The 21,899-nt window shown below is 40.7% G+C and overlaps 1 protein-coding gene across 1 annotated transcript in view; it reads right to left on the reverse strand.

Moving 5' to 3' along the window:
• The window catches only part of LOC124622695, a gene marked incomplete at its 5' end in the record, with an annotated part of 712,404 nt that overhangs the window by 88,259 nt on the left and 602,246 nt on the right, over positions 1-21,899 (reverse strand). The window contains 2 exons of the mRNA XM_047148485.1: positions 3,300-3,479; positions 21,428-21,520. Coding sequence (XP_047004441.1) covers positions 3,300-3,479; positions 21,428-21,520 — 273 coding nt within the window. The remainder of the gene's footprint in view (positions 1-3,299; positions 3,480-21,427; positions 21,521-21,899) is intronic.

The following is a 21,899-nucleotide window of genomic DNA, read 5'->3' on the forward strand; positions in this document are numbered from 1 at the left end:
AGACTACCTAACAGATCAAAACGAAAATTTCTGTTCCGACACTGACAATGTTGAGTGTTTATGGAAAAAGTTCAAGGCAATTGTAAAATGCGTTTTAGACAGGTACATGCCGAGTAAAACTGTGAGGGATGGGAAAAACCCACCGTGGTACAATAACAAAGTTAGGAAACTACTGCGAAAGCAAAGAGAGCTTCACTCCAAGTTTAAAACAGCCAAAACCTCTCTGACAAACAGAAGCTAAATGATGTCAAAGTTAATGTAAGGAGGGCTATGCGTGAAGCATTCAGTGAATTCGAAAGTAAAATTCTATGTACCGACTTGACAGAAAATCCTAGGAAGTTCTGGTCTTACGTTAAATCAGTAAGTGGCTCGAAACAGCATACCCAGACACTCCGGGATGATGATGGCATTGAAACAGAGGATGACACGCGTAAAGCTGAAATACTAAACACCTTTTTCCAAAGCTGTTTCACAGAGGAAGACCGCACTGCAGTTCCTTCTCTAAATCCTCACACAAACGAAAAAATGGCTGACATCGAAATAAGTGTCCAAGGAATAGAAAAGCAACTGGAATCACTCAACAGAGGAAAGTCCACTGGACCTGACAGGATACCAGTTCGATTCTACACAGAGTATGCGAAAGAACTTGCCCCCCTTCTAACAGCCGTGTACCACAAGTCTCTAGAGGAACAGAAGGTTCCAAATGATTGGAAAAGAGCACAGGTGGCCCCAGTCTTCAAGAAGGGTCGTCGAGCAGATGCGCAAAACTATAGACCTATATCTCTGACGTCGATCTGTTGTAGAATTTTAGAACATGTTTTTTGCTCGAGTATCATGTTGTTTTTGGAAACCCAGAATCTACTATGTAGGAATCAACATGGATTCTGGAAACAGCGATCGTGTGAGACCCAACTCGCTTTATTTGTTCATGAGACCCAGAAAATATTAGATACAGGCTCCCATGTAGATGCTATTTTTCTTGACTTCCGGAAGGCATTCGATACAGTTCCGCACTGTCGCCTGATAAACAAAGTAAGAGCCTATGGAATATCAGATCAGCTGTGTGGCTGGATTGAAGAGTTTTTAGCAAACAGAACACAGCATGTTGTTATCAATGGAGAGACGTCTACAGACGTTAAAGTAACCTCTGGCGTGCCACAGGGGAGTGTTATGGGACCATTGCTTTTCACAATATATATAAATGACCTAGTAGATAGTGTCAGAAGTTCCATGCGGATTTTCGCGGATGAAGCTGTAGTATACAGAGAAGTTGCAGCATTAGAAAATTGTAGCAAAATGCAGGAAGATCTGCAGCGGATAGGCACTTGGTGCAGGGAGTGGCAACTGACCCTTAACATAGACAAATGTAATGTATTGCGAATACATAGAAAGAAGGATCCTTTATTGTATGATTATATGATAGCGGAACAAACACTGGTAGCAGTTACTTCTGTAAAATATCTGGGAGTATGCATGTGGAACGATTTAAAGTGGAATGATCATATAAAATTAATTGTTGGTAAGGCGGGTACCAGGTTGAGATTCATTGGGAGAGTCCTTAGAAAATGTAGTCCATCAACAAAGGAGGTGGCTTACAAAACACTCGTTTGACCTATACTTGAGTATTGCTCATCAGTGTGGGATCCGTACCAGATCGGGTTGACGGAGGAGATAGAGAAGATCCAAAGAAGAGCGGCGCGTTTCATCACAGGGTTATTTGGTAACCGTGATAGCATTACGGAGATGTTTAACAAACTCAAGTGGCAGACTCTGCAAGAGAGGTGCTCTGCATCACGGTGTAGCTTGCTCGCCAGATTTCGAGAGGGTGCGTTTCTGGATGAGGTATCAAATATATTGCTTCCCCCTACTTATACCTCCCGAGGAGATCACGAATGTAAAATTAGAGAGATTAGAGCGCGCACGGAGACTTTCAGACAGTCGTTCTTCCCGCGAACCATACGCGACTGGAACAGGAAAGGGAGGTAATGACAGTGGCACGTAAAGTGCCCTCCACCACACACCGTTGGGAGGCTTGCGGAGTATAAATGTAGATGTAGATGTAGATGTGGATTGAGCAATATCTAACACTTCAGGCAAAGATGGATCTTTGCACTGTTGTGTGTGTTGACACAGTTCCTCGTTCAGAGCCAACAGAATGACTGTGTCACAAACCGTAGAATCCATAACAAACTGACATTTGCAACTGAGGCTGCGGATTTGGTTGCCTGAGCCTGGTAGGACTAGTGGGGTTCTACACAAGCCGCAATGACATATGAACAGTTATAGTGATAATTTGAGAACAACCTACACATTTTGTTGAATAAAAGTGATATAGGTTCCCGGTGTGGGGCTAACTGGCACAACAACTGGTAGATCTGAGGAGAAATCAAAGAAAGGAACAAAGCCTGACACATGTTTGCATCAGTCTCATAAGCCTCCCTGTCTTTGGCCACATCATCACAAGGGAGAAAGGGTGGTGAGTATGCCAAAGGCGTGGGTGCACGCACAGTGAATGTGGCCGACAATCTCACGATGGCAATCGTAAGAGCCTCCTTCTGCTTGAGGACTGGCTCTGTGGCCAGAAGAACAGAAGGAACAACTGACAGACTGAGCACATGGAAGTGAACACCACACTCATTGCCAACTGTGTCGTAATATAAGACAGAAACAAAAGCATAGTCACAATGAACCAAAGTTTATTCTTCTTCCACGTACAAGTGAACAACAGCTGAGAACTTAGACACAAACATAGAAACAATACAGGTACTGATACAAGCAGCTGCTAACAATAAGTGAGTGCCCGCTGCACAGCACTTGAAAGACCAGGACTGTGGTGGACAGAGCAGCAGATGCCGTGCTGTGTGCACGAGTCGTGTCAGTCATTATAGGTGGCCTCTGGTGGCTGGCCCACGCAGATGCCATTGGCAACAGGAGAGCACGGGAGAAAAGCAGTAAGTCAAACAGTGTTCGCAATTTCTGAATGCTTACAATAATATGAACTTGAAAAGGAAATCACATAATATGAATCTTCTTAAAACTTAAATTCATTAACATTGTTCTTCAATTGATTGACAACTTGCAGTCAACTCACTATCTAGTCAATGAACACAATACATATAATGTACATATATAGAGTTAATTAGCATTTGAGAGCCTTCTCTTTCATTGTTGCACATCTAACTACATTATCTGCCACGAATTTGATTGTAAATTGTCATAAGCTGCTGTTTGGTATTACAAGATCATAGCAGTTTCCAGGAAATCTTTGGTTGAGGATGAACAGAGAAGTGAACACTTACCTGAAGTTGAGTTCGGTCAGGACTGAGTCGGTCCCAGTCACGTCGCTCCTCTGCTAATAGGCGTTTCTCTTGGACTTTCTGATTAAATTCCAGTCTCTCCCTAGCACTGGGTCCTCTATACAGTGACCCGAGCTTTACCATATTATCGACGAGATTCACGAGAGGCTTTCCCTTTTCATACTGTGAAAAAATGTGCACTATTACTCATGCGTGCACTATAGGTACTCAGCATAAATAAATTGCAGAGACAATGTAATCTCAGCTAAGATTCCATGCTAGTATTACTCGATATACATATATTTTTTAATATAAGTCAGTAGTAATCAAACATGAAAGTTTTACAGTGTAAAGCAAGCATAATTTTTTAAGATATCCAAATCCTCAGAGGTCTTTTCCCTATTAAAATAATCTATTCTAAAAGTAAAACCTTTTTCAAACATTCATTCTCAAGCAATTATTCCAAATGAAGCAGTGAAAAGAGAAGCGCTCAATAGTAGTGCCACTTACGAAACTTCCCAATTCTTGCAATGGCTTGCTTGTAACAATGTAACATTTTCTTGGTACAAAGTTATTTCTATCAAAGAAGCAGCACAAACAAGCAGGCTACAAGGGCAACATTGTTCTTTTGATGAATATCCACCACAGCATAACAACAAGAAACATGGTGCTTGTTTCACCATAAATGTACTGTGCAATCTACTGAAGGGAAATGCCTTATTATTCTGCATTCATTGGACTTAAACGAAGTAATACTGATCCAGCTTTCATGCTCTCCCCACTCTCATCCTCACTTCAACACTACCAATTTGCCACAGGGCAGTACAGCATCAATGAAGTAATGACATGGAATTTAAAGAAAGTGGTACATCCATCATCTTAAGTTAGTTTAGAATAGTTGCTTGTCCCCTGTTCAGGTACGTATGAACCCCATAGCTGATTCAAAACTGACAGATGTTGTAAAGTATACTATGTGGAGAACTGTGTTTAGGGATAAAATTGATGGTTTTTGAAACATCAGATCATTATAAAAATCAGCTGAGGGACACTAAAGTATTTAAGCATATTTTCTTATTTTTAGTGTGAAAGCCTGCTTTTATTAACTATTTCAGTCACTTCCTGGCAGATTAAAACTGTGTTCCTGACTGAGACTTGAACTCGGGACCTTTGCCTTTCACGCAGGAGAGCTTCTGTAAAGTTTGGAAGGTAGGAGATGAGATACTGGCAGAAGTAAAGCTGTGAGTACCGGGCGTGAGTCGTGCTTCGGTAGCTCAGTTGGTAGAGCACTTGCCCGCGAAAGGCAAAGGTCCCGAGTTCGAGTCTCGGTCGGGCACACAGTTTTAATCTGCCAGGAAGTTTCATATCAGCGCACACTCCGCTGCAGAGTGAAAATCTCATTCTGGAAACATCCCCCAGGCTGTGGCTAAGACATGTCTCCGCTATATCCTTTCTTTCAGGAGTGCTAGTTCTGCTAGGTTCGCAGGAGAGCTTCTGTAAAGTTTGGAAGGTAGGAGACGAGATACTGGCAGAAGTAAAGCTGTGAGTACCGGGTGTGAGTCGTGCTTCAGTAGCTCAGTTGGTAGAGCACTTGCCCGCGAAAGGCAAAGGTCCCGAGTTCGAGTCTCGGTCGGGCACACAGTTTTAATCTGCCAGGAAGTTTCATATCAGCGCACACTCCACTGCAGAGTGAAAATCTCATTCTGGAAACATCCCCCAGACTGTGGCTAAGCCATGTCTCCGCTATATCCTTTCTTTCAGGAGTGCTAGTTCTGCTAGGTTTGCAGGAGAGCTTCTGTAAAGTTTGGAAGGTAGGAGACGAGATACTGGCAGAAGTAAAGCTGTGAGTACCGGGCGTGAGTCGTGCTTCGGTAGCTCAGTTGGTAGAACACTTGCCCGCGAAAGGCAAAGGTCCTGAGTTCGAGTCTCGGTCGGGCACACAGTTTTAATCTGCCAGGAAGTTTCATATCAGCGCACACTCCGCTGCAGAGTGAAAATCTCATTCTATTTCAGTCATTGTCTATTTCCTTACAGTGTCGAAAGAAAAATTGATGTGGGGAATAGAGTATTCAACACAAATTATCAAAGTGTATGGCATTTGCACTATAGATGTCTCCCTCTATGGAACAATGATAGTTAAAGGTGTTTGATTGCTGAGGCACACCTAACAGCTACCACACATGAAGATGATAAAATGCTGTCTTGAAATTGATTTTAGATACATGAGATAAACATCACAACAAAATTAAAAAATACAGCATAAGGAAATTTACTTTTACTGGAGCAAATAAATAACAGCTGGAAATGCTATGGATATGTAAGGTTGATAGAGAAAAACAGGAATAGAGAGGGGGGATGGAGGAGGGGGGACGGGGAGGGAGGTGGGAGGGGGGAGGGAGGGGGTGAGAGAGAGAGAGAGAGAGAGAGAGAGAGAGAGAGAGAGAGAGAGGGAGAGAGAGACCTTATCAGTTCAAATAAATTTCAAAGCGAAAAACATATTGTGATATATTTTGGCAGAAAATAAAATAGCATTAACAGTTCCTTTTAGAAACAAACAAGATCCTTTTAGAAACAAACAACATTAATTTTAACAGGAAAATTACAGCTAATGGCAACTAAGTTCAATAAGTTAACACTGACAGTGAGATAAGAGCATACCAGTATCACAGTAACTCAGTGATAAGAATCTAAATCTACATCTTTACTCCAAGGAACATTGAAGTGGAAGCCAGATGGTACTTTTTATTGTATCAAGTACAGCATTAAGACTTCCCATTTATTTGCTATAACTGATAAATACATGGAAGGAGGGGTGGGGGTCTGAAGAATTTTCATGGTTCTTGAAGTTTTCTAAGTAGGTGACTGTGAGATGCATGGCATCTTTCTTCAAGTGTCTGTCATTTAAGATTTCCTAACATTTGAGTTACACTTTCTTAATAATTACACAATTCTATGACTACCTGCACCATCTGCCTTTTTATATGCTTGACATTTCCCAATATGCTATCTACTGATTGTAGCCTCCCATTTTATTTACTTGTATGATCACTCCATTTCATACTTCTGTTTTTCCCAAAATTTGCTTGAAAAAAGAATCTCAAGTTGCGACTTACTCTGGTAGTAAAGAGTACCACACTTTTATGTTTTGGAAAGAGCACAACTTTGCACTTCTATATTAAGAGAAAGTTGCCAAGTTTTGCACAAGGCCAATATTTAGTTGAGATCCAGCTAGAATTCCTGCATAGATAAATTCAACATATTCACAAAAACTGAGACTGCAAGGAGATATCATCTGCTAAATCACTAATGTATAGCAGGAACAGCATTTATCCTACCAGACTCCTCTGGAGCACACCAGAGTTCAATTTCGTATCTCTGCGTGACTCTTCATCCGAGGTAATGTACTAAATTCTACCTGCAATGAAATTTTTTATCCAATAACAAATCTGGTTAGATATCCCACAGAAACTTATTTTCTTTATAGAAAGCATCAATGTAGTACTGAATAAAAAGTGTTTTGAAAATCTAGATATACAAAATGAAACTGATATCCCTATCCATGGCACTAAGTATTTCAAGGCCGAGGAGTGAAAGTTAAGTTCTGTATCATTAATGTTTTCGCAAACCAGATTGATTTCTGTAACAAACTAACTATGTCTGAAAAGGCCTCAAAAGGCCGAACAGTGCCGACTGACACCCGTGTCATCCTCAGCTGATAGGTGTCACTTGATGTTGATATGGAGGGGCATGTGGTCAGAACAATGCGCTCCCCACCATTGTCAGTTTTCATGACTGGAGCTGCTACTTCTCAGACAAGTAGCTCCTCAATTGGCTTCACAAGGACTTTCTGCACTTTGCTTGTCGACAGCACTTGACAGACCCAGATGGTTACCCATCCAAGAGCTGCCCAAGCCTGACAGCACTTAACTTCAGTGATCTGGTGGGAACCAGTGTTACCACAGTGGCAAGGCCACTGGCAATGCTGATTTCCTTTGAGAAGAGTATTTTGTTCCAGGGAGGTCATAACACTTCACCGCTGAGTTTGTTCTAATATTCTGGTACAAATAGTTGTAAGTGATACAGGATTGTAATTCTGTTGATAAGTTCTACTTTGGTTTGCAGGTGGGTTTGAGCTGTGGTCTTCTCCAGTTATTGGAAACATATGTCTGCTCAAGGTATTGCCAGCAATTTACTTGGAAACAGACCTCACTGGGGCTCCACTGGACTGTGAGGCCCTATAGTTTTGGCAATTACTATGTCACTCATCTTAACCATGTTACAGCTCTTAAATGATGGCAGTATTCCTGGAGTTTCATTTGTGAAAAGAGGTTTGAAAATAGAATATTTCTTATTTTCTATTTTAATCTCTGTCTCATTTACAAGCGTGTGAACACTGATTTAGTGCCACTGACAATCTTAATGCATGAACAAAGTTTCTTAAGAGTTTTCAGACAGGTCCTGTTATAATATTTTGCTATGATAGTTACTGAAGACTTCATGTGTTGTCCTCCATATATATGAACATATATTCAATGAAAATCTGTTTGCTGTTTCTTAACAAGGCTCCTAATATTGTCTGCAAACCAAGAAAGAACTCTACCTTATTTAGGTAGGTAGGTGGTTAGTGTTTAACATCCCGTCGACAATGAGGTCATTAGAGACGGAGCCCAAGCTCGGATTAGGGAAGGATTGGGAAGGAAATCGGCCGTGCCCTTTCAAAGGATCCATCCCGGCATTAGCCTGAAACGATTTAGGGAAATCACGGAAAACCTAAATCAGGATGGTTGGAGACGGGATTGAACCGTCGTCCTCCCGATTGCGAGTCCAGTGTGCTAACCACTGCGCCACCTCGCTCGGTTCTACCTTATTTATTTACCCTGCTAAATTGATACATTTATAAAACTGGGTTGACTATTTGTCTGACCTTGGGCCACTGTCCTTTTGCATGTTCACTGCCTGAATCAAATGATTTTCACACTTGCCTCAGAAAAGAGGTAATCTCATTGTTATCCATCTTATTGAAAATGTGTAATGAAAACAAGATTACATGTATTACAATGTCTTTCTTCTTTTCCCTAATGTGTATTCTGTCTATAGTCCAATTAAAATTACTTGATGGTTGACATCTGTAACTTGTCGCTACACTGTTATCACATCAGCTGCCAGCTACAATTCATTTACAGGTGACACACAAACACAGCAGGTGACTTCACAAATGCTGTTAACGTGTAATGTACAGTAATGTTGGAAGCAGCCACTGCAAGGTATGTCAGAAATGTGAGATGCTCTGTTGATGGCTTATTTTAAGTGATCAAATGACTAATGACTGAACTGCAGCATGTAGCTAAGCCAACCACAATTTTGTGATGTGCAATGTGTCAGAGAAGATGGTGGGCAATAATCTGAACAATCATTTTGTTCACTGCAATCAAACCTAAACTCTACGGAGAAATTCAAGACACAAAAACTTCAGTTTAAGTGCTAAAAGCAAAATGTAATTTCTCGCTATCATTCTTAACTGGAACCTAGCCTCACACTGGTTACATAAACTGCTGCATTACTAACTGATGAACAATCCTTAATCGCACTTCGCTGCAGATTATAGGCAACAGGAAGATACCAAACAAAAAAAGAATGAAAGGAAGAAATATAAGGGCAAATTAAAGAGACAATACAATGGTGAAAATGACATGGTAAAGAATCAGAATTTAAAAAATGACATGTAAACCAATTATCTGAATAAAAATAATAATCAAACTATTTTGATTTGATAGAGAAATAAAAAAAATTCACTATATTTGATGAAATTCGAACATATGACCTTCTACATGTCAGGTTTATATGCTAATCATTGCAATATGCCACAATACTGGGTTAAGTAGTTATAGTTATGAATGTGGTGACCTAGCCGTAACAATAAATTGCCGCCTTCAAAAATTTGGCTCCACACAATGTCATGCAAAGCTTTTTTAATGTAAGACAATCTCTGTGATTACGACAACCATGTATGTGATGAATCACATACTATGCAGAAGTATCTAGTAATGTTTTGCTGCCTCTGTATATGAAATGTATGTGTTTCACTAGCATGACGGTGTGTGTGTGTGTGTGTGTGTGTGTGTGTGTGTGTGTGTGTTGTTTTGTTGTGTTTATCATGTGTGGTGAAATATGAAATAAAAATGCCAGACTCATGATTCAGAAGCCAAACACATAAAGAAAGAATGAGAAACAAGGAACTGGACGTGAACTGACCAATTGTTGTGGTAGTGTGGCAATGGTTTGGGCATGGCATTGGGCACTACGATTCGAGGAAACCAGCTCCAACACATGAAATGTCAATTATCAAGTAATTCTAATTGGACAATAGTATGAGATTCTTGTTTTCATGATATGGTAAATTAATTTTTTTTTATTTAACTTTGTGGTCAGATGCCCATCCTGATGACACAGTTGTCAAAGTAGTATATGGGAATGAAGTTTTGCACACCAAAGTCTGTGAATTGTGAAAAGTTAATTGTGTGTGTTATATTTTAATTGTTTATGTATTATATTCTTTCAGGTAGAATTTAGAAGGACCAGCCCACTGTTTGCCTAAATAAGTGTGGGAAACCACCTAAAACCCACACTCGTGGTCTTCAATCTGCCACATGGATTTGATTGAGGCCTGGCTCACCTCCCTGCCTTCACAAGCTAGCGTACATTACACAAGCAGGTTGGACATTTTATAGTGTGCACAGAGGTATTTAAGAATTTCATTTTCCACACACTCCACATGTTAATGGAACATAGGTATCATGAGAAATACCCCATTGTCCATTTCATAGGTGTTTGCAGATTATGAGTGTAGATGAAGAAACCTGCTGAATTTCCTGCTTACCTTTGTAGCTCTTTGTACCTTGGTGCCCAACATTGCTACAACTGCATCGTCATCACTGATAGCAGTTCTGTGTAAGCATCCTCAAAGATGTAGGATCTATTTGATTTCACTAAGTCTAGTGTATTTCTATCATTAAGAAGATGCAAAACTATCAGTTTAAAGCAATTTCTTGAGAAAGCTTTTACAAATGTTCTGCTGAAGTTTTCTCTTGTTGCCACTTATAAAGTTGTAATTTTTCTAATCAATTACAAAATTATTAAATTCTCCTCTGAACATTACAGTGCCATTTGGACATGTAGGTTTCTCTGATATTATACTTCTGTTGCCGAGTCAAGTGACTGACAGGAGGATGCAACATATCAGGGGAGCAGCGAGCACTAATAAATACCTGTTGTGCCTACCAAACTGCAATAAGACAGAGGAACTGGTGTTAATTTCCCACAAAAGAGGTGAGTGAGCAACCTGAATGTCAGTGGATGGCTCATCTACTGTGGAAAGTGGTTGTCCACCATTGTAACTATGACTTTATGTGCATGTTTTAAAAATGCAGCCAATGAAATTCAGTCAATCAATAAAAAAGACAAAATACATTAAGTGATATATTTAAACAGCTTGAATCAGACCAGGTTTCGTGAATATAAACCACAATTTTGAAACACCACATTTATTCACAACAGTTCATATTTCAGGTGCTAGCCCAACACAGACTACACCGATATAAAATATAAAACTAAAGATGAGTTCTTCAACATCATGAAGATAAAATAAGATTAGATGTACTTTTTGTTCCAACTGATCCACAGCGAGGATGTGGGACATACCACAAAACAAGAATACACAATAAATATTTATGAAATAAGGACAGATATGCTAATGTACCTTCCACAGATCCCAAATGAAATTGCACTTGTGGATGGATAAAAAAAGATCTTAAGCACATTTACATTTAAAAGGTTACAAAATTTGTCAGCAATCTGCAATCAGTTTGATGTAATACCAAAAACAAATTATAATTGGTAACCTGTCTATCAGTGCATGAAGAACAGTTTGCAGGCAAATTATACATGTGGAGTGGGGGGAGGACCCTAGCCCCATTATATTGTGCACAAAAGAAAACAGTTATTGATATCTCAGAACACCTGAGCGAAACACTCAAATATCTCTAAGTTTGAATGTTAAAACACTGACTCCCAAAATGCCTTACTCGGCACACACACACACACACACACACACACACACACGAGTGGCACTTTGTTGCCAAAACAATCTTATCAAACTGGTGTCCACTGGTAAAAGACAGTGACAACACCTCTGCATGTTCTCATCTCAGTGATTCACGTGACCAGCTACCTTAGTCAAAAGTCCATCCTTGACAAACTACATTTCGTAACACACAGTCATTAATGCTTAACATTTAAATTATATCCGCTGAAAATTATTTTTCTACAAATATTAAAATTTTCTTTCATTTCATTCATAACTGTTATAAAATTCAGTTATTTATAATTTGTTACATCACCAGAATCCACACAAAGTAGTCAAAAGTCTTACTATATTTACTCCTGCCATTTCCACATTGCATTATTCAAATACCTTATTTTTAGAATAATAACATCCAACTTTTCATTCAATAAACATACAGTCAAGTCTTATAAGGATTAATGCAGAATCTTAATTGTTTCTTGGTGGATGACTTGTCTTGGCTCTTATATTTCCAAATAAGTTTCCTCTCCTCTTGTGGGAAAATTCTTAGTAAAATTCCCCATAGTACACATGTTCAGCAGATGACAGTCCACAGCTGTGATATCTGCATTATTATGTGACACTGTCATCTGTTATCATACAAGAGACCCGACTTCATGAAGACATTATCTTAAACAATGTTCACTGATAATCATGAAATGATATAACAGCACACACTAAAGCAATGATTATTTATCATAAACACTAAAATGATTTCCTTTCTGGTGGGCTTACTGCATGCCCCAGTTGCAGGCCTGATCTTTTCCCCAGTTACAGTTAACTCTACTAGATTCCTATGTCTTATTCATTGCCAAATGGATTCTGACACAGCTGATATATTTGAGCCAGTATCCAGCAGTGCATCACCTTCAACATTTCCCACTATTACCTTGACAATAGATTGCACCTTCTGTACTTTTACTTCTTTTAACTCAGTTTCCTCATTAAATCAGCCTCAGTTTCCTCCCTCCCTTCTTTATCCACAATACACAAATCCCAACACCCACTTCCATTTTCAATCTCCATGTCATTTTTAAATAAATCACTAAATATTTCACTCACATTCTTATCATTTAATTGCTCTATCTTCCTAGCCACTTCGAATTTTAACTGCTCCCATACCTCTGGCACCAACATCTGATGCACCTTTGTGTATGGCACCCAGTTATCCATGTGATTACTCATGCTCATCCTTCCCCATCCATTCATTGTTAATATACCTACTTAGGACCACATTCCCTGAGTACAAATGTTTTCACTTTATTTACAGAGGAAATATTATTACATCTAATATCTTCCTCACCACATCCTACCTTTTCCAAGTAATTATTAACACAACTAATATCACCTTGCCCTACCTTCGATACTGGCACATTCACTTCTTTCACACTTATTGGACCATTGCCACATACAACACCACATGCCCCCTTCGTGACAAACTCATTTGAAACAAGCAAAGAACCATTGAGATCTTCTCCATCAACACTGTAAGCAATACTTTTGCTTAATAGGTTTCTAACAAGCTCTGCTCCAATTTACAGTCCCACTGTCTCTTCCAATGTAGTCAAACCAATGCTATTCTCATCCCCTCTATGATTCACCATCTCATCTCTATCAAATAATTGCCTTCTGTCACTCACGTCACTGAACCTACTCTCCCTCCTTTCCCTCTCATGTTTATTGTACCCTTGCCTGGTCTTATTCATAGCATAAATCCTAACCCCCATGTGGACCTTAAATTAGGCTCCATCTAGTTTTCCATCTGCCTCCTTTGAAATTCTGCACCTTGTGGTCTCCCTTGTCTATGATCATTTTCAATCCTTCTATCTGTTCCTCCAGTCCCTGTCATAGTCACTCTTCCTATTTCTATTACTTGACCACCTGTTCCCATTATCATTGAAATTATTCTCATAATTATTACCCTTATTATGATTTCTGCTATCTTCCTTGTGTTCTACCAATGTTGGTTTATAAACAGTGCCCCATCCATTTTCTCAACAAAATTCAAAAACTCTTCCAATGAATGAGAAGGACTGTGTATTAGATACCATTGCAAGTTTTCTGACAACCTTCTTTTTGATGTTTTTTGTTAGTAGCCCAATGCTGTCTAAATGTATTAATTTTCTGAGTTCCCTCACAGATAATTCTCTCACAGTTTCTCCACCACTTCTGTAATTTGGCCCATTTATGGAGCCACTTTGCAACATTAACTGCCTCCAACATTTATGCAAGAACACTGCTTCACATTCCTTATAGTCTACAAATTCCTCAGTATGATTGTTAGCTCAAGTCTGAGCTGGTCTCTCTAGCTATCTCTTTACCATCTTTCCTTTTGCATCCTCACTCATCCCTTATATAAAGCTAACTTGGCTTCTAGCCAAGAAGTCTACTGCATAGTACCTATTTTCACCACTGAATGACTTTATATTACTGCCAATTCCCATGGGACACCCTATCATCATACCTGCCTGCCCAGTTACTACATTACTTATGGTTTCCTTCTGGTTGTCTATCTTTCCTTGAATAATTTCTACTTACCTTTTCAACTTTTCATCACTTCCATCTGTTTCAGTTTTTACATTTTCCAATTTTGAATCTAAGCTTTCAACTAATTTCTCACTCAATGCATTCAATGATTGAGGGAGTTCACTTACTGGGCTACTACAATCACTCCTAACATCCTCTGATCCACACTCATTTGGAGGTTTCTATATCTCGTTGTCCATGGATGACAACTAATAACAATATATGCAATTGATGCCTGTACTTATCTTGCATCTGCTGGGACACTTGTATTGTGACGATTACTACTGTGACACGTGGAGCACGTAATGACACAGATACTGTATTGGCCTGATACTGAGAAAACAATGACACAAAAACTACATCGCCTGAGCATCTCCACGCCATTGTCGCAGTATCCCAAGTGATGGCGTCCAGACTCTCGGGCAACAGCAAGGAGGCGTTCAGCCGGTGGCATGGAACCACTCAGGTGGAGGACTGGAGATGCTCAGGTGATGGCATGATACACTCAGCTGATGCCATAGTTTGATCACAGCAAGGGCACGTGTGGTGCAAAAACCGAGAACAGTGACATTGACTGGCACCAGTGTCATCAGCAGCGTTTCACTACAACATCTGCGTGGGGTGGCAGCAGCGTGAACACAGCAGCTCTGTGAAACTCACATGGACCAAAGGTGTCCCAAATTCACAAAACACACGGTGGTACGAAATGTGGTAGGATGAACTAGGCATACACTGTGAAGTCTGTAGCTCACCATTACATCAAATGTTCACATATGCACATACTGCAATAAGACAGAGGAATCAAGGCTACTTTCCCACCAAAGGAGAGAGCGAACCTTTGAAACACTTCAGCTATTCACAATAATTCATATTTTGTGGGCTGGCTCAATACAAAATATAAAATGAAGATGAGATCTTTGATATAATGAGGCTTGAATCAATTCAATGTCATACCAAGAACAAATTAAATTGGACCTGTATGTAACAGTGCATGTAGAGCAGTTTGCTGGCAAATTATATCATTGAATGAAACACTTAAATATCTCTTAGTCTGAATGTTAAAGCACTGACTTCCAAAATGCATGATTTGGAGTGAGTGCACCAAACACCTCCCGCCCTTCTCCCTCACACACACACACACACACACACACACACACACACACACACACACACACAGGGGTGGCACTTTTCCACCTAAACAATCTTACCAAATCGGTGTCCATTGGTAAAAGACTCCAAAATGACCCCTATACTCTCTCACGTCAATGAGTCACATGGCCGACTACCTTAATCAAAAGCCCATCTGTGGCCAACCACATCTAGTCACAAACAGTCACTTATGCTTAACATTTAAATTATATCCATTGAAAATTCTATATTGCAAATATTAAAATTTTAATTGTTATAAAATTCACTTATTTTTTAGACTGTTTCATCACTGGAATCCACACACACTGGTCAAAGGTCTCACTATATTTACTCCTGCCTTTTCCACAATCTGTTATTCAAATGCTTATTTTTATAATATTAACTTCCATCTTTTCATTCAATAAATGTACATTCAAATCTTATGAGGATTAATGCAAAACCTTCACTGTGTCTTGGTGGATGACTTGTTGTGGCACTTATACAGGGGGAATAAAAAGGAATCATCTGATTTGGCATGTCTATATTTCTGAAACTAATAAACATATACCATGAATTTTGTTTTTTTGATGAACAGGAAAATCAAAAAGCTTTTTTTCCATACCTTTTCAAAGGTGTTCAATATGCCCCCCTTGAGATGCATGGCACATGTCAATGTGGTATTCAAAATTATTCCCACACAGCAGGGAGCATGTCTTGAGTTAAAGTTGCCACAGCTGCTGTTATGCGATGTCTCAGTTCATTCGTTTTTGTCGGTAACGGAGACACATAAACAAAGTATTTTATAAACCCCCACAAGAAATAATCATGTATAGTCAGGTCTGGTGACATTGGGGCCAGTAATGTAAGGCTGAATCATTTGGTCCAGTGTGACCGATCCATCATTCAGTAATCCTTTGATTTAAAAATTCCCACACTTCCAGATGCCAGTGTGGTGGTGCCCCATCCTGTTAGTAAATGAAGTCTTTTATATCAGTATCCAGCTGTGGGCAAAAAAAATTCTCAAGTATATCGAGATATGTACTTCTGTAACAGTGTTCTTGGCAAAGAAAAATGGACCATACCTCTTTTCCTGTGTAACTGCACAAAACACATCAAATTCTGGAGAATCTCTCTCATGTCATACAATTCCATTTGGTCGTTCCATACCCCATATTCTCAGATTATGATGGTTCACCTTTCCATTTAAATGGAATGTGCCTCGTCACTGAACACTAAGTGTGGAATAAAACTGTCATCCTCCATCTTGTCAAAAACAAAATTGCAGAACTCCACACATTCTTGTTTTTTGCCTTCACAAAGAGTTAGCAATAGCTGAATTTTGTATAGTTTCATTGGTAAACGTCAACGCAACACACGCCAGACAGACATTGGTGGCATGTTGAACTGTCAAGCTGCATGGCAAATGGATTTCTGCAGACTACTTGTGAAACTATGGGGGATGACATCTGTGTCAGACACTTGGGGACAGCCCAGCTATTTGCCTTTACACAAACAACTTGTTTCTCAGAACTGTTCACGCCATTGTCTAATGCTCTGTGCTGTAGGAGGATCCACAAAATACCCAGTATGAAAGTCACACTGAACAGTTACTACTGACATGAACTGTGCAGAACAGAGAACACAAAATGCTTTCTGTTGTCTCGGCATCATTTTTAATACAACTGAAGTGGGCACACACTGCTGTTATCTATCAGGAAACACATATAACTTGACAGTTTCTCTTTCCAACAGTATGTTGTTTAAGCACATATCTCCAATAACATAATAGTCACGATTTTTTAAAATCCGGTGATTCTTTTTGATACACCCTGTATCTCTAAATCAGTTTCCTCACCATTTGTTGGAAAATTCTTGTTAAAATTCCCCACAGTATATATGTTCAGCAGACAACAGTGCTACAGCTATGCTATCTGTGTTATTATGTGACACTGTCGCCTGTTATCTTACAAGGATCTACATACAACTTTTATCCCATTTATGATTGTTATTTGTGTCAAAGCTATTTTGTGTGTAGGTTCAGTTTCTGTTTCAGCTGGTTTAAGGTTATTATGTATTGCTACAAATGTAGCACCTCTTATTCCATGGAGCCTAGCTTCTTGGTAAAAATTTACATTTTCTCAAAAAGAATTTGTGGCAAAAGGCAACTTGTGATGCCATGCATTGTATGCGCTTCACAGCTTTTCAACAGTGCTTTGTGAATACTTCTACAATTTATATCTGAAAACAAAGAAGATGTGACTTACCAAACAAAAGCGCTGGCAGGTTGATAGACACACAAAGAAACACAAACATACACACAAAATTCAAGCTTTCGCAACCGACGTTTGCTTCATCAGGAAAGAGGGAAGGAGAGGGAAAGACGAAAGGATGTGGGTTTTAAGGGAGAGGGTAAGGAGTCATTCCAATCCCGGGAGCGGAAAGACTTACCTTAGGGGGAAAAAAGGACAGGTATACACTCGCACACACACACATATCCATCCGCACATACACAGACACAAGCAGACATTTGTAAAGGCAAAGAGTTTGGGCAGAGATGTCAGTCGAGGCGGAAGTACAGAGGCAAAGATGTTGTTGAAAGACAGGTGAGTAATGAGCGGCGGCAACTTGAAGTTAGCGGAGGCTGAGGCCTGGTGGAGAACGAGAAGAGAGGATATACTGAAGGGCAAGTTCCCATCTCCGGAGTTCTGACAGGTTGGTGTTAGTGGGAAGTATCCAGATAACTTGGACGGTGTAACACTGTGCCAAGATGTGCTGGCCGTGCACCAAGGCATGTTTAGCCACAGGGTGATCCTCATTACCAACAAACACTGTCTGCCTGTGTCCATTCATGCGAATGGACAGTTTGTTGCTGGTCATTCCACATAGAAAGCTTCACAGTGTAGGCAGGTCAGTTGGTAAATCACGTGGGTGCTTTCACACGTGGCTCTGCCTTTGATCGTGTACACCTTCCGGGTTACAGAACTGGAGTAGGTGGTGGTGGGAGGGTGCATGGGACAGGTTTTACACCGGGGGCAGTTACAAGGGTAGGAGCCAGAGGGTAGGGAAGGTGGTTTGGGGATTTCATAGGGATGAACTAAGAGGTTACGAAGGTTAGGTGGATGGCGGAAAGACACTCTTGGTGGAGTGGGGGGGATTTCATGAAGGATGGATCTCATTTCAGGGCAGGATTTGAGGAAGTCATATCCCTGCTGGAGAGCCACATTCAGAGTCTGATCCAGTCCCGGAAAGTATCCTGTCACAAGTGGGGCACTTTTGTGGTTCTTCTGTGGGAGGTTCTGGGTTTGAGGGGATGAGGAAGAGGCTCTGGTTATTTGCTTCTGTACCAGGTCAGGAGGGTAGTTGCGGGATGCGAAAGCTGTTTTCAGGTCTAGCCTGGGGCAGATTCATTTGCCACGAAGACCTAGGCTGTAGGGAAGGGACCGTTTGATGTGGAATGGGTGGCAGCTGTCATAATGGAGGTACTGTTGTTTGTTGGTGGGTTTGATGTGGACGGACGTGTGAAGCTGGCCATTGAACAGGTGGAGGTCAACGTCAAGGAAAGTGGCATGGGATTTGGAGTAGGACCAGGTGAATCTGATGGAACCAAAGGAGGTTGGAGAGGAAATTCTGGAGTTCTTCTTCACTGTGGGTCCAGATCATGAGGATGTCATCAATAAATCTGTACCAAACTTTGGGTTGGCAGGCTTGGGTAACCAAGAAGGCTTCCTCTAAGCAACCCATAAATAGGTTGGCGTACGAGAGGGCCATCCTGGTACCCATGGCTGTTCCCTTTAGTTGTTGGTATGTCTGGCCTTTGAAAGTGAAGAAGTTGTGGGTCAGGATGAAGCTGGCTAAGGTAATGAGGAAAGAGGTTTTAGGTAGGGTGGCAGGTGATTGGTGTGAAAGGAAGTGCTCCATCGCAGCAAGGCCCTGGACGTGCGGAATATTTGTGTATAGGGAAGTGGCATCAATGGTTACAAGGATGGTTTCTGGGGGTAACAAATTGGGTAAGGATTCCAGGCGTTCGAGAAAGTGGTTGGTGTCTTTGATGAAGTATGGGAGACTGCATGTAATGGGTTGAAGGTGTTGATCTATGTAGGCAGAGATACGTTCTGTGGGGGCTTGGTAACCAGCTACAACGGGGCGGCCGGGATGATTGGGTTTGTGAATTTTAGGAAGAAGGTAGAAGGTAGGGGTGCGGGGTGTCGGTGGGGGTCAGGAGGTTGATGGAGTCAGGTGAAAGGTTTTGTAGGGGGCCTAAGGTTCTGAGGATTCCTTGAAGCTCTGCCTGGACATCAGGAATGGGATTACCTTGGCAAACTTTGTAAGCAGTGTTGTCTGAAAGCTGACGCAGTCCCTCAGCCACATACTCCCGACGATCAAGTACCACGGTCGTGGAACCCTTGTTCGCCGGAAGAATGACGATGGATTGGTCAGCCTTCAGATCACGGACAGCCTGGGCTTCAGCAGTGGTGATGTTGGGAGTAGGATTAAGGTTTTTTAAGAAGGATTGAGAGGCAAGGCTGGAAGTCAGAAATTCCTGGAAGGTTTGGAGAGGGTGATTTTGAGGAAGAGGAGGTGGGTCCCGCTGTGATGGAGGACGGAACTGTTCAAGGCAGGGTTCAATTTGGATAGTGTCTTGGGGAGTTGGATCATTAGGAGTAGGATTAGGATCATTTTTCTTCATGGCAAAGTGATATTTCCAGCAGAGAGTACGAGTGTAAGACAGTAAATCTTTGACGAGGGCTGTTTGGTTGAATCTGGGAGTGGGGCTGAAGGTGAGGCCTTTGGATAGGGCAGAGGTTTCGGATTGGGAGAGAGGTTTGGAGGAAAGGTTAACTACTGAATTGGGGTGTTGTGGTTCCAGATTGTGTTGATTGGAATTTTGAGGTTTTGGGGGGAGTGGAGCAGGAAGTGGGAGATTGAGTAGATGGGAGAGACTGGGTCTGTGTGCAGTGAGAGGAGGTTGAGGTTTGCTGGAAAGGTTGTGAAGGGTGAGTGAGTTGCCTTTCCGGAGGTGGTAAACCAGGAGATTGGATAGTTTTTTGAGGTGGAGGGTGGCATGCTGTTCTAATTTGTGGTTGGCCTGTAGGAGGATGCTCTGAACAGCCGGTGTGGATGTGGGAGAGGAAAGATTGAGGACTTTTATTAAGGATAGGAGTTGACGGGTGTGTTCATTGGCTGTTGATGTGTAGGTGAAGGATTAGGTGGGTGAGGGCAATGGATTGTTCAGTTTGGAACTGGTATAGGGACTGATGGAAAGAAGGGTTACAGCCAGAGATGGGAACTTTAAGTGTGAGGCCTTTGGGGGTAATGCCAAATGTCAGACAGGCCTGGGAAAATAAAATATGGGAGCATAATCTGGCTAGGGCGAAGGCATGTTTGCAGAGGGAATGTAAATAAAACTTAATGGCGTCGTTGTGAGGATGTTGTGAGGGTGACAATTTATCATTCATATCTTGATATCCCTATATATTTGTGGCATTTCTTGGTGTCTGACATGAGTACTTTGGTGCCTTCTGCAGCGTGTTCATCATGGCTGTACGGAGAGTCATCTTTCTATAAACCCCTTGTATGAATTCCACACACAATAAGTGATACTTCAGCCACTTCCTGTGTGTTACATCTCTAATCTAGGTCCACAGTAATTTTGAGGGGCAGTGCTACAATTGTAAACTTTGCCGTAACGCCACGAGTGAGACTGATTGGTTCCACCATCTCTGAAAATTGTTAGAAGAAGCCAAGAACTGCGCAATCTCAGAGTCCTGTGGTGAGGAACAGTCTATGTGTGGCTGCTCCTCGTGGCCTCACTGCTGCTTGGGGTGGTGCCTTCATCTTAAATAAGACTCCCAGGTGCACAGAAGGCACATGAAACTCCTTATCATTTGTTGCCACTGTTGTAAGAGGCTATGATTCACTGTATCTCTGAACTGCTGACAGTTAATCTACTGTTATCACTCTGCTTCTGAGTTGTCCTGACACATAACGTACTGTGGTGTTAACATCTCTGATTAAACAAAAAAAAAAAAAGTTTCAAGGACAACACAAAATCTAATAATTAAGGAAAATGAACTGCTTTTGAGAATTACTATACACTTAATTCAATTTAATATTCTTTTCCTTATGAGGAAACTTATTATTTCTTGCTATTCATTTGTTAGTGGGTGGCCAGTATCAGAAATAACAACATTTGGAACTTGTGGTATCTTCTGTTTCTCTTTATTGATTGTTTGTGTGTGTGTGCGTGTGTGTGTGTAGAGGGGGGATTGTTTTTCCAAGAGAAGTACTGATTTAGAATGAATGGTACAGAATATAAATTGTCCAGCACATTTTGCTACTAAGTTACACCATCTTCACTAACCTGTTTCTCAAGGTCTAGCAGATGCCTTTTTAAATCCTCCAACTTCTTTAAATGCTCCAGCCTCTTAGGTGTTTCCAGCTCCACAAACCTTGCCTGAACAAAAATGCAAGACTTTTAATGAAATAAACAATAACAGATATTCCATACGAGATGGAATGAAAACATTTTTTTCTTTCAGAATAAAGAAAAAGTAAATTATATGTGTTTCATACAAAGTCATTTTCATGCTAATTTTTCTGGTGGTAACAGGTGTTGAGTGTTTTGCAGATCAGAATTTACATGCAAATGATAATTTTGTTAGTTATAAAAATAAGTATAAATTGGTAAAATAATATATACAGACAATAGCACATAAATAGAAACAAATCTTACACATTGTACCAGTGGTTGAAATTTTTGATAAGAAATTGGCACAGGGTGAAAAAATCTTTTTATTGGCATGCAGAAAAATGTATAAAACAATTATTAGCAT

The sequence above is a fragment of the Schistocerca americana genome, chromosome 7, assembly GCF_021461395.2.
Source record: "Schistocerca americana isolate TAMUIC-IGC-003095 chromosome 7, iqSchAmer2.1, whole genome shotgun sequence".
Classification (NCBI taxonomy): domain Eukaryota; kingdom Metazoa; phylum Arthropoda; class Insecta; order Orthoptera; family Acrididae; genus Schistocerca; species Schistocerca americana.